Source organism: Vitis riparia, chromosome 6 (genome assembly GCF_004353265.1).
Source record: "Vitis riparia cultivar Riparia Gloire de Montpellier isolate 1030 chromosome 6, EGFV_Vit.rip_1.0, whole genome shotgun sequence".
Lineage (NCBI taxonomy): Eukaryota > Viridiplantae > Streptophyta > Magnoliopsida > Vitales > Vitaceae > Vitis > Vitis riparia.
Window position 1 is genome coordinate 15,094,735 of NC_048436.1, and position 13,913 is coordinate 15,108,647.

At 34.7% G+C, this 13,913-nt stretch overlaps 1 protein-coding gene and 1 non-coding gene across 2 annotated transcripts; both read left to right on the top strand.

Moving 5' to 3' along the window:
- Positions 1–7,444: 7,444 nt before the first annotated feature.
- Positions 7,445–7,526, top strand: TRNAS-CGA. The gene has a single exon. It is a non-coding gene; the product is annotated as a tRNA-Ser (tRNA).
- A 93-nt stretch (positions 7,527–7,619) lies between these two features.
- Positions 7,620–13,632, top strand: LOC117915622 (eukaryotic translation initiation factor 2 subunit alpha homolog). The gene is made up of 7 exons (XM_034831233.1): positions 7,620–8,133; positions 10,438–10,494; positions 10,575–10,661; positions 10,763–10,909; positions 11,435–11,539; positions 12,815–12,913; positions 13,073–13,632. The coding sequence occupies exons 1-7, from the start codon at positions 7,750–7,752 to the stop codon at positions 13,226–13,228; spliced, it is 1,035 nt and encodes a 344-aa protein (XP_034687124.1). The 5' UTR covers positions 7,620–7,749; the 3' UTR covers positions 13,229–13,632.
- Positions 13,633–13,913: the final 281 nt, after the last annotated feature.

Consider the following 13,913-nt stretch of genomic DNA (forward strand, 5'->3'; position numbering starts at 1 on the left):
ATTTGGATGCTCTATTTTTATGTTTGCTCCTATGTCACGTACTCTCTACTCCCGGTGACTATTTGTATCCCAAGGAAAAGGGTTTTGTTAGTGTTGCTATTGGTTTTCGTATGGGCATAGTTTTTGAATTTGGGTAGATGCCATTTCATTGTTCATGGAGTCGCTTGGTTACTCTGTTCAGAATTGGTGACTGCTATACCAGGGTATTAGTGTTGCATTTTGACTGCTAATGGTTCATGAATCCATGCTGTTGAAGCTGAATGGGATGTTCACCAAAATGGGTTGTAGTTCAGGAAATTGAATGGGGTGCTCACCATAAGCCCGCTTCTCTCACTTCCTCCACTAATCACACCTCATACCCAACATACCCATCATACTCATTAACATGCTCACCACTATCAATTCGTTCCCCATTTCCGTACTCACTAATCCCTCCTCACGCCTTTTTTCCCAACTTATAACCCATCCTATTTTTTTCTGTGAAAAGTGGAAAAAAACTGAATGGAACGAAACTAAAAAACATAGTAGAATAGAGGTTTCTTGAATCTTCTGAAAGCTTTGTTCTCTGAGATTTATTCATTGTTTTTGTGAGCCGTGACTCTACATATTTATATGTATTTGAAGTTAGTTATGCCTTATAACTAATTATCTAATAGTACCAAAACTAATCATCTAGTTACAGGTTAGTTACAAGTTTCTAACTAATTTTGTTAGTTACAACTGTACATGGCTTAACATCCCCCCTCAAACTCAGAGGTCTAGCTAGAACAATGAGTTTGCTTTGTAGATTGAGAAATTGTTGAACAGGTAAGGCTTTGGTAAGAGCATCAACAATCTGGTCACAAGAAGGAATGTGTTGAACCACCAAAGTCTTATTAAGCACATTTTCCCGAACAAAATGACAATCTAGTTCCACATGCTTAACTCAAGAATGAAAAATAGGATTGGCAGCAAGAAATGTGGCTGAAAGATTGTCACATAACAGAATAGGAGAAGAAGAAGATGAGATAGAGAACTTTAGAAGAAGATGTTGAATCCACTGAAGTTCAGAAGCAACATTTGCTAAGGCCTTATACTCAGCTTTAGTGCTAGAACGAGACACAACATTTTGCTTATTGGAGCTCCAAGAGACTAGATTAGAGGCAAAAAAGATGCAATGACCACTTGTACTTAGACGATCATCAGGGCAACCAACCCAATTAGCATCAACATAAACGGTAAGTTGAAGATCAAGAGAAGAATGAAAAGAAAGACCAAATGAAGTAGTGCCCTTAAGATAGCGTAGCAACCGTTTAACAACTTGCCAATGAAGATCAGTTGGTGATTGCATGAATTGGCGAAGTTTATTGATAGAGAAAGAGATATCAGGCCTTGTAATGGTACAATATTGCAGGACTCCAACAATGTTGTGATATTGAGAAGAGTCAGCCAAGAGAGAACCATCAGAGGCATATAAAGTGTGAGAGGTAGTCATTGGTGTAACAATAGGTTTACAATCTGCAAGACCAACACGAGTTAACAAGTCCTGAATATATTTGGTTTGGGAAAGATGAAGAGAAGATCCTTGCCAACATACTTCAACACCCAATAAGTAATTCAGAATACCAAGGTCCTTGAGAGCAAACTGAGAGTGTAAAGAAGAAACCACTTGGCGGACTAACACGGTATTAAAACTAGTAACAATAATGCCATCAACATAAATGAGAATAATGATCATGTCATTCCATTTTCAAAAAAGAAACATAAAGGAATCAGATAAAGAACAAGAGAAACCCCAAACAAGTAATGAGTTCTTCAATTTGGTGAACCATGCCCGATGAGCTTGCTTTAGACCATACAAGGCTTTGTGAAAGTTTGCAAACAAAATCGGGTTTAAAATGATCAACAAAGCCTGGATGTTGAACCATGTAAACCTCTTCTTCTAACTCACCATTAAGAAAGACATTATTAACATCTAATTGTTTCACTAACCAACCATGAGAAATAGCAGGAGAAAAAATAATTCGTATAGTAGTTGGTTTAACAACAAGGCAAAAGGTTTCAAAATAATCAATACCATATGTTTGATTAAAACCCTTTGCAACTAAGCAAGCTTTAAAACGATCAACTAAGCCATCAGCTTTGAGTTTCAACTTGTATATCCATTTACAACCAATAATACGTTTATTAACAGGTTTAGGAACCAATTTCCATGTGGAATTAGTGAGAAAAACAACATACTCAATCTTCATAGCAGCTTGCCAGTCAGGATGCAACATTGCTTCTTTGAAAGAGGATGGTTCAACAACAATAGTTTGGATAACAAGGCTGAATATTTTTTTGGGTTTAAAAATGCCATTTTGGCTACGAGTAACAATAATTCGGTTTGGAAGTGAAAGAGGATCGATAGTGGAGGTTGGAGTAGAGGATTGTGGTAAAGTAGGAGAGGAAGGAGGATGAGATGGAACAAAATCAGTAGGGATAGTAATGGGAGAAGAAAAAATAGGTTGAGGATTATTAGGATTCCTTGAAGATGGTAGAGGAATAGAGAGAATACCAGAATCAAGAAGTATTGAAGAAGAATTGGATGATGATACTGGTTGAGAGGATAAAGACTTTGTTAAAAATGGAAATTGGGTTTCATCAAATACAACATGGTGGGAAGCATATATCTGAAAGGAAGCCATATCCAAACAGAGAAATTCCTTGTGTTTAACCCTATAACCCAAAAAATAGCAAACAATAGATCTATTTGCTAGCTTGTGATAAGCATAAGGGCGAAGATAAGGAAAACACAAGCATCCAAAACTTTGAAGAGATGTATAATTAGGTAAACGATTATAAAGAACTCCATAAGAAGAATTTTGTGAAAGAACAGTAGAGGAAAGCCGATTTATGAGAAAAATAGCAGTTTGAAATGCAAATGACCAATATTTGAGAGGCATACCAACTTATATTAACAAAGAAATACCAACTTCCACAACATGACGATTCTTCCTTTCAACTCTTCCATTTTGCTGAGGAGTATAAGGACAAGAGACTTGATGAAGAAGACCATTTGTAGCTAAATAATTCTAAAAAGCTTGAAACTCACCCTCCTCCCTCCCCCCTCCCCCATTAGACTAAACACATTGAATTTTAGTATAAAACTGTCTTTCAACCACGACTTGAAAACATTGGAACATAAGTAAAGCTTCATCTTTAGTTTCCAAAAGGTACAACCATGAGAATATGCTAAAATCATCAATTAGCAAGAGGAAATATCGAGCACCATTGACAAAAACTATAGGAGTTGCACCCCAAAGATCAACATAGATGAGACCAAATGGTTTTATTGCTCTAGAAGTGGATCTTTGAAATGGCAAACGATGGCTTTTAGCCAATTGGCAAGACTCACATATAGGGTTATTATTGTCATGTTTCAAAGGTATTTTACAAAGAGATAAGATTTTGGAAACTACATCAACAAAGAGATGACCAAGTCTATTATGCAAGAGCCTCAAAGAACCAGGATTTGAAATACTACTAGTAGAGTAAAATGCTAGTGGATGACCAACAACTCTTGTTGCAGCAGGAAGTTTATAGAAACCCTTCTCAATTTTTCCTTGAAGAAAAACAAGTCTCGTTTTCTGATCCTTCACCAAAAAATGAGAAGGATGAAATTCAATAATGGTGCCATTGTCTGAGCAAAATCGTTGCACACTAACTTAATTGGTGGTAATATAGGGAATGTGTAAGACATCATTGAAAACCAAAGAACCATTTCAAAAGGCAAGAGAAAATTTACCAACATTTGCAATGGATAAACCCTTACCATCTCCAACAATTACTTTGTCACCACTAGTGAATGGATTATGGATTGTTAAATTGTTCAGATCAGATATGAGATGATGTGTAGATCTTGCATCAAGAAACCAAGAAGTGTCTCCCATTGTTGCAGAAGTTGGAGTCATAGCCTGAGGATTGTTAGAAGTGGAATGTTTAAATTCTTTTGGCTGATAATCAGAGTTAAACCGATACCAGCATTGTAAAGCAGTGTGTCCGAACTTAGAACAAATATGACACTGAAATTCTAGACGAGTTACCACTATTGCTTATGGTCTGTCCAGTAGCATAATTCTTTGGTTTAAAATTCTGATTGTTACCACCAGAAAATTGACCATTTCCTGAGATCTGTCCGGTATTTGGATGAAAATTAGAATTGTAGGTTTTTTTCCTGTTCTTTTGTTGCTGAAATAGAGCAATATTTGCTTGGATCATATTTTGTTCTTCTACAGATCTTTGTCGTTCAAGACGTCGTTCAAAAACCATGAGGTGACTTTGCAATTCTTCAACAAATATTGATTCAACTCATGAAGTAATGGTCACTACAAAAGGATTGTACTCAGGCCCTAATCTACCCAGAATTTCCATAATCTGATCTTGTTTGACACTAGTTCTCCCAACAACAGTCAAATTGTCACAAATATTACGTATTCGTAGCATGTAGTTAAGCATGCTGAAGCCACCTTTGTGTATAGTTTGAAGATGCAGACAAAGCTCCATTATATGAGCTCGAGAAACAAAATCGAAACTTTGTCGTAAGGATTCCCAAATTTCATGAGTTGTGTTGTAACTCATGATCTGAGTCATCATTGGTTCGATGAGTGAGGAATAAATCCAATTCATCATCAATCGATTTTGATGCTGCCAAGTGATGTATTCTGGATTTACAATTAGAGATTTGAATGTTGTGGCAGAGGTAGAATTTGGATCAGGTAGAAAATGTGGTGGACATGGTCGGGTTCCATCAAGAATATCATCAAATCTGCTTGCAATGACCACATTAAGCATTTGATTGTGCCAAATGAGGAAGTTATTGCGATCGAGTTTGATCGTAAGAGATTAACCGAGTAATGTAAATGATTGATTCGTCATCTGAGAAGTAGTTTGTCCCGTAATCAGACCAGATCCAGAGGTTGGAATTTCTCCAGAATCTTGCAATGGAGTCACATTGGTTGAGTGATCTGCCATTATTGAAAGCTCTAATACCATGTGAAAAGTGAAAGAAAGCTGAATGAAATGAAATTGAAAAACAAAGTAGAACAGAGGTTTCTTGAATCTTTGAAAGCTTTATTCTCTAAGATTCATTCATTGTTTTTGTGAGTCATGACTCTACATATTTATATGAATTTTAAGTTAGTTATACCTTATAACTAATTATCTAACAATACCAGAACTAATCATCTAGTTACAGGTTAGTTACAGGTTTCTAACTAATTTTGTTTAGTTACAACTGTACATGGCTTAACACATTCAAGATCCTGGTTTTCCTTTCTCCCCACGACATGCTCTTTGGATGATAACCATCAATCAACCAAAATAACCTCCGGGGTGACCTCACCCATTTTCGTACCCTCATTCTATATGATCAATGATAAAGGTGGTGTCTCACCTTCGACTTCTCACACACCTGAGTCCACACTGAGTCAGCCATCGAGTCACCAACTTAAGGTTTCGGAAACCACCTCCCATGGCATGATCTTACATTCTCTTCTCGAAAAATGGTTTCTGAGCTCCCCATCTTCAGGTGTTGGTATGTTGATGTGAGTTGTTTTTGGATATACAACCAAGAAATATAAGGCTTTATTTTGTGGATCTCAATGTTACCAAAGGGTTAATGGAACTATGGACTGTCTACAGACCATTACTTGTCATATGGGTTCTTTGTGTGGTCAGTTCTTTTTATTCACCATCCGATTATCCAGTTTCCAAGATGTAGTGGGACTGCTGACACTTGTTGAGTATAGTCATGTATCTTCCACGACTGAGCTAGCAAAAGCACCTAATACCAATCTCTTTAAACCCATAGAAATATCACCTACTGTTTTTCCACATCTTCATCTCCTACATAATCTTTTTCACCAATGTATCCATTCTTTCTGGCTACATATGAGCCAGTCTTGATAGGAAAATGCCCTGTATTTTTTTTTCTGCTATTTCAAGCATCTTAAACAAAACAACATTTGATTGTTCTCAACCTTTGGCATGCAATCCCACGTTTAAACCCCCGGACCCCACTCTTGCATGGCATACATGGCCACCTTTGGTGGGCCATTCTTAAAACCCACGTGTCTCACCCCTACATTTTCATGCATGCTTTCAAAAACTGATTTTAAAAAAAAATCTTGTTTTCAAATGATTTTAATTCTTCAATTTTTCTTTCTTTATTTTAAATAAATCCAATTTTAATAAATCAATTCCTACCATTTTCCACTAGGCATGCATATTTTTTTTCCCTGGATTTTAAATATTTTTCATTTCTTTAATAAAATTTGCTACCACATTTCTTTCCGGTAAGCACTTTCATAAATTCTCCTTGTTTTTTAATAATTTTTTTTTCATTTTTTTATAAGCATGAATAATTCTATAATTTCAAATAATGAAATTTATGGAGTTAATTCATGCTAAAATAAATCGGGCTTTGGTGGGGCCTAACATATGGGATTTTCTCGTTCGTTGATTGATTGTCATGCTTTATTGACTTGCTTTGCTTCGTGACATACGCGATTATTCTGTATTCGTTACTAACCTTTGTTTTCCATGAAGCAATCAGCTTACTACTCAAGTACACACCTAGCATTTCTAGTTCATTTGATTATTTCTATATTGATATTCTTTTGGTATCTATGTTTAATCAATCAATTGTCACACTTGCATTAACTAAAGTAGTAGAGATCTAATTCTTAGGGTTTAGAGGGGTATTATAGTCTATCACCGTACCTTCCCAATAGGTAACCCGAACCCTAGACCCAGACTCGATTTTTCACAAACCCATTTTTCTTTCAGAAATCATATTTAGGGTTTTTCTTTCTTATTTTGTTTTTCACTTTAAAATTAAAACAAAAATAAGTGGCGACTATAAGCCTTTTCCAAAAAAAAAAAAAAATCAAATTTTCACCACATAAATAAAAAACGAGTCACGCCATTCGAGTGGAAGCACATGTGTAGAAATACGGGGTCCACACCTATCTAACGATTAAGAAATGAACTTATTAATTATCGTAACCAATGGGGCTCTTTGACAACATGATAGTTAATTTGTTGGGAAATCAAGTTGGGTTTGGGAGAAGGGTTTGTTTGAAATGGTGCTTAATTTTTTTATTATACTCATTTTGGAATGATGATACTTCACTCTTTTTACAATTATTTTTATGATTTGTTGGTATGATAAGTGACATGGATGTGATTAAAATCGATTTTTATTTATTAAATGTAATTTTTTTTACATCTAATATCTTTCATCGCCTAATAAGATGATATAAGTATTGTAACACTATCATTTTTAATTTTCAAAATATTTTTAGTAAACACATTAATAATGTTTACACTTTCTTTTCTTTTTTTCAAAGGATTTAACTAAATAAAAACATTTTTTTTTTACAGATAAATTATTTAAAATTTTGAAGCTTCAGTGATGTAAACTGTCGATATGTCCGAGTGGTTAAGGAGACAGACTCGAAATCTGTTGGGCTTTGCCTGCGCAGGTTCGAATCCTGCTGTCGACGAAATTTTATTATTTTTACGTTTGGACTTTAAAACGACGTCGTCTCTCGTTTTGATACCTCTTTTTCATTTCTGGATTCTGAAGCATGATATCTTTCTGAACCTCCAAAGATTTTCAGAGTGAAAAAACACTTTTGGTCAGGGAAAGAAACCGTCATCTCTTTCTCGGCAACCAAACGGAGAGCTACGAATTCTATCTTCGTTCACGACTCCGAACCCTAGCCGATGGCTTCGAACACGCCGAACCTAGAGTGCCGGATGTACGAAGCCAAGTATCCAGAGGTGGACATGGCGGTGATGATTCAGGTGAAGAACATCGCTGACATGGGAGCCTACGTCTCCTTATTGGAGTATAACAACATCGAAGGCATGATTCTATTCTCAGAGCTATCTCGCCGTCGGATTCGTAGCGTGAGTAGTCTCATCAAAGTCGGCAGGCAAGAGCCTGTCATGGTGCTTAGGGTTGACAAAGAAAAAGGGTATATTGATCTGAGCAAAAGAAGGGTTTCGGAAGAGGATATTCAAGTCTGTGAGGAGAGATACAATAAGAGCAAGCTTGTTCATTCCATTATGCGCCATGTTGCTGAGACTATGAATCTTGATCTGGAGGTAATGCCTTTTAGCTTTGCTTGTTTTGATTGTTGATTGCCTTCTCTTTTTTTTGGTTATTTTGTTTTTACATTGCATATTAGAATGTGTTGAATTTGGCTCATGAGCTAAAAATTTTCAATTACTAGACCATTAAAGTCAAATTGATATGGTACAATTGAGTGAGTTTTGCATCATCATGATATTCTCCACATGGTGAACATTTGCTCCATTATCCCTATTTTCCCCAATCAAATGCTGAATAATTCTCAAATCCCGGATTTGTAGCCAAAGGTCATTAGATGAATCACCCTCCATAGAGTAGTTGGAAAAAAGGTACCGAGAGTTTGGATTGTTTGAGTGAACTTAATTTTTTATATGTAGACTCTCATGAATGATGGATATGGTAAGCTTAACAGGATGAGTATTACGTGCACCAAATATGCTAAGATGGTGATTGGTTTATTTTGATCACCTACTTGGAACAGAACCCAGTTATCTTTTTACCAAATGCAATCAAATAAGGGAATAAATTCTGATTGGTTTGGATTGGTGTCTTTTATATATTCTTGTTTGCCTATCAAAAAAGAGAGAATAAATTCTGATCGTTATGGTTAGAAGAACAAGAATTGGTTGGTCATTCTCCACTTACTCATGGATACGATATAGGGTGTTTCATAAAACTTGATTCTTATAGTATAATGACATTAGTTGATAGATTAATTTAATAACATACTAAGATTTAATGACCTAATTTAAATTATTAAACATATTAAATATGTTTGGTAAAATAACTTAATATTACAACTTAATTTTAAAAGTGACTTTGGTAAATCAACTTAATAACTTAATATGGCTTAAGAATAATTTAACTTAAAGTGATCTTAAGTCATTAAGCATTAAGTAGTAAGTTTTATCAAACGCCTTCTAAGGCTATGTTTGGTTCCTAAAAAATTTGAGGGAAGTTGCAAGTGAAAGAAAATAGAGAGTAAAAATAGAAGGAAAGAAAAAGTGAAGGAAAATAAAAAATAGATTTAAAATGAATAAATTATTTTTATATGCCACTTCAAACTTATTTCAATTTTTCAATATAAAGATGAAATGATTTGAAAATACATAAGTTTCTAACTAATTTTATTATGTTTGATTTTTTATTTTATTTTTTACATTTTCTATAGTACAACGAAATATGAGAAAATTATTTTCCTTAAGTGTTTTTTTTCTTTCCTTAGTATTTTTTACGAATCAAATATAACCTAAAAGTGCTACCTATTGGAATAAAGCTAGTTCTAAATTTTGGAAATTAATTTTTTAACCAACCGAGAAGATCATAAAACACCTTTTTTTTTTTTGGCCATTGCAAAAAAGAAATATATTGAAAACACCTAGAAGAAGGCCCCCAACAGACACATGAAGTATATAAAAGATGCACATCTTGGTTTTTTTCCCCTTTTGGGTGGGGAATGTTGCTAGAGTTGTTTGCTTTGTGTTTCCTTCTGATTCACTTCAGGGGCGTCATGTTTTATGCTTGTTGCTTTCTGTATGTCATCATGAGTTTCATAGGTTATTTTTCAGATGATTTCTCATGTCGGAACTATTTTCAAGAATCCAACCAATATGTTACACTAAACATTATTTTGCATGCCTTCATTTATAAAGATGTTCTCATGGTAATTTAGACCAGTGTGGGCAAATTATGTGTCAAATTTTTGGCCTGGGTCATCTTCTTTAGGGGATGATCACTCTTCTTATATATATAGTCAAATGCTTACCAAATATTAATATTTTACCTTGTCCCCATTCATTCTTGATAAGAATCAATTTGTATATATGTAGCATGGTTTGTTGCGGGTGCAGTCACAAATTGATCTTTTACTCTACCAAGTTTTTGGAACTAATTTGAAAAATCAATAATTGTAAATTGAGCACTTTGGTGCTCCCTCAACTTATGTTTGCCCTAAAATGTAGTTATTCTTGGACTTTGAGTAGGATCGACCTGAAATGTAGGTCCCTCTACTCGGCCTTAATTTTGTGAATTTGTCATTCGCTTGGAAGGTTCAACAAGTGATTCTTTGTTTCATTCCGGTCTACATCCCATTTTTATATGGGCTTCCTCTGCCCTTTTCCTTTCTCTTGTCATAAATTTTTTATGCAACAGGCAACTTAGTGCTTGGAAAACTCAACTTTTCCCATATGTTGGTATTGTGTTGTTATGAATCATTTACCTTTTCCCTTTTATTTTGACCTACTTGACGCATTTTTTAATTTTCTAATATGACAGTGTTCCTCTCCTGGATTTGTTCTAACCTATAATATACATGACAGGATCTGTATATTCATGTTGGGTGGCCTCTGTACCGAAAATATGGGCATGCTTTTGAGGTGATCTAAAAGGCATATCTTTCATAGAATTTTTTAACTTTTCAGTTGAATTTGGGCTTAAAAGAATTTTCTCTGAGCAGGCGTTTAAATTGATTGTGACTGATCCTGATTCAGTTCTGAATTCCCTAACTCGTGAAATCAAAGAAATTGGTCCTGATGGCCAAGAGGTAATGGTAGTGTATCTGTTGTCTTTACTGCACTACGTTGGCATAAATACTGAAAACCATATCTCATACTAAAGGCCACTTGTCATTTACTCGTATTACAGGTGACCAAAGTGATCCCTGCTATGTCAGAGGAGGTGAAGGATTCTTTGATCAAGAACATTAGAAGGCGAATGACACCACAACCATTAAAAATCCGTGCTGACATAGAAATGAAATGTTTCCAGTTTGATGGTGTTCTTCACATCAAGGTATTGATTGTTCTTCCGGTACCATTATTTCTTTATCTTTGTAAGTTTTGTGGAAGATGGGGCACAACCATGCTGTGTTTGCATGAGACTGTGTCAATGGTGACTGGACAGAAGTGGTGGTGCGGCTTGGTATCACAGTGGGAGAGGCTGGTGCTATTGATTAGTTTCTATTTAATTTTATTACTGAAATTAGTACAGTACTAGGAAATGCCCATTGTTCATTGGTAAGTGAATGATGGAGCATCATACTTTATTCCAAAAGGAAGAATTTGGTTGGAAAAAACTTATACTTTGAGCAGGGAACGGCAACTCCATGCTTTATATGATAGTGGCCTACATATGGATTAGTTTCAACTTCAGTGACCTCCTCATGAAATTTGTTCCTTATATGTGTACTTTTTATTTTTAATCCTTTTTTTTTACTGTTCTACTATGTTTTTGTTTTTAATCTAAACATCAATATTAATATCATCATCATCATCTTTTATTATTGTTACATTTTTTTTTTAATTTTTTATTATGCAGGAAGCTATGCGTAAAGCTGAAGCTGCCGGCAATAAAGACTGCCCTGTGAAAATAAAATTGGTTGCTCCTCCCCTCTATGTTCTAACCACTCAAACTCTTGACAAGGTAAGCTTGAGATTTAACTGTGTAACTGGTCATCTTGTTTCCCCTACTATGTTGATGTAGGCAAGTTTTCTTTTATGACTTTGTTTTCTCATTATTCACTGTAGAGTGAATGTAGACGTCTTATCTGCATATTGAAAAAAATAAAAAATCAAACCATGATGCAGTGGATGTGGGTTAAAGTGACCTTTTTACAGATTATAGCCAAAAAAAACTTTGCCATTGAGGTGGTATTAGATAGATACGGATTAAAGTGCCTCAGTCTTTGGTGCTAATGAAATGACATTCTTTTTCTTTTCTTTTTTTTTCTTTTTTAAATCATGTTCAGTTTGTTTAAGTACAAACCAATTTTAAATTGTTTCTGATTCTTCCTGGGCAGAAAGAACCTAATGTCTGTGAGGGCCTAATTCCTTTTTTATTTTATTCTACAGTATTCAATCAGATGACAACAAAAAATGTTGACTATTGACAATCATTTGAAAATTTGTGTACTCTTTACTCTTTTAGAAAAATCCATGTGGCAATTCATCCTTGCCTTCAGTTCTCATGAATGTCTGCTCTTCTCTTAGGTTAGGAGGTATGGGAACTGACCAACGTAGATTAATTTTGTGTTCCTATTTTGGAAAATTAATCTAAGCCAATACAAGTTTAATTATACGTACGTCTTCTTGTTAAATTGGTATAAACGCACACACTGCAACTCATTAAATTATGGTTTTCTTCCTATTGCTTTTAGTAGGTGACTTACTTGTTTTGTGTGTTTCAGATGTGATTAAAAAAATATTGGAAATTTAAATGGATAAAATGAAATCAATTGTGAAAATAGTATATTATTCTTTTTTTTTGTTTAACTGGTGCAAATTTTACATGGGTTGTACTGGTTATTCATTTATTTTTGCTTGGAAACTGATCCATTTGGGTTGTACTGGTTCACTTATAATATTCTTTAAGCTGGTTTTAGGATGAGAAAAAGAGAACCAAACCTAGGTGGATAGTGGATGGCTAACTGAGTCAGCCTGAATTAAGTTGTTACATTTCTTAACTTCTTTCTGTGCCCATCGCATCTTATGGTATTCTAGCTTTTTCATAGTTGCAGAACCAAAATAACCTAGGTTCATTATCTCTTAATATGGACTATAATGAATGCTCTGCCTACTGACCAAATATAGTACATATTAGGAAGGTCGGGCATCTGTTCTAGCAGTTGGTCATACTGTCTAGTGTTCAAAATCTGACCATCCCTTCTCTGTATTACTAATTTTATTCTTGGTTGAGCAGGAGCAAGGAATGTTAATTCTTAATAATGCAATCACTGCTTGTACCAAAGAAATTGAACAACACAAGGGAAAACTAATTGTGAAGGAAGCACCAAGAGCTGTGAGTGTTCTTTAATTTAATCACGTTTCCTCAAATGCTGTTTCCCTCTCATCTAGGGACTTTGTTTTCATCATCCCTTTTCATTAAAAACCTTCTAAACACATCTATATTATTTATCCTGTCCATTCTATATTCTTAAACTTTGGCATATTGGTGCAGGTGAGTGAAAGAGATGATAAACTACTAGCTGAGCATATGGCAAAACTTCGGCAGGACAATGAAGAGATTAGTGGTGATGAAGGTGAGGAAGAGGAGGAAGATACAGGAATGGGAGACGCTGATTTGGAAAATTCAGGTCCTGGATTGACAGAGTAAAACCCAGTGAAAAAAAAACCAATTTTGCTTACATGGAATTTGTTTCTTAAACATGTTTGAAATTTGATGTATAGGTTTACCCATTACCTTGTATCGTGTCTGTGCCCCTCCCTTGATCTGGCAGTTAAATTTCCTACGTTATCCATCTTCTAGAAGGGTTGAGTTACTTGGTAGAGCTTTTTTCCTACCGAAGAATTTTATTATTTAACAGTTTTGCAGATTCGTTCACACCGGCACCCATTGATGGATACATGGTCATTGTACAACTCTTGTTGCATTCATACGTGTTCCTTTTTGCAACATTTCTTTTACGTGGGCTGCTTGGATTGGGGTTTGTGCTTGGACTTATTATATTGCACATCAATTCATCCGATGGTGGAATAACAATGGGAATCAAAGTGTTATCATAGAGCTAATTTTGACTTATTGTCATGGATTTCGATGTTTTATAAAGCAATCATGCAATACAAAGTCATTCACTCAATTTTTTCTCAATTTAGGTGGTGTTTATTTTTTTGTTGAATAAAAAAAATCAAAATATTTGGTTTTTTCTATTTAACTAAAAGTACCTTATTGATACTAATTAACATAATTAAAGTGAACTTATTATCAATAAGTTTAGTTTAATTATATTAATTAATATCAATAAGTTATTTTTTTAATTGAATAGAAAAAATCAAATATT

Coding starts and splice junctions, on each gene's coding strand:
- LOC117915622 (XM_034831233.1), top strand. CDS start 7,750: ATGGCTTCGAACACGCCGAACCTAGAGTGCCGGATGTACGAAGCCAAG. Junction 8,134..10,437: donor CTATGAATCTTGATCTGGAG/GTAATGCCTTTT, acceptor TATACATGACAG/GATCTGTATATTCATGTTGG. Junction 11,540..12,814: donor CCACTCAAACTCTTGACAAG/GTAAGCTTGAGA, acceptor TTGGTTGAGCAG/GAGCAAGGAATGTTAATTCT.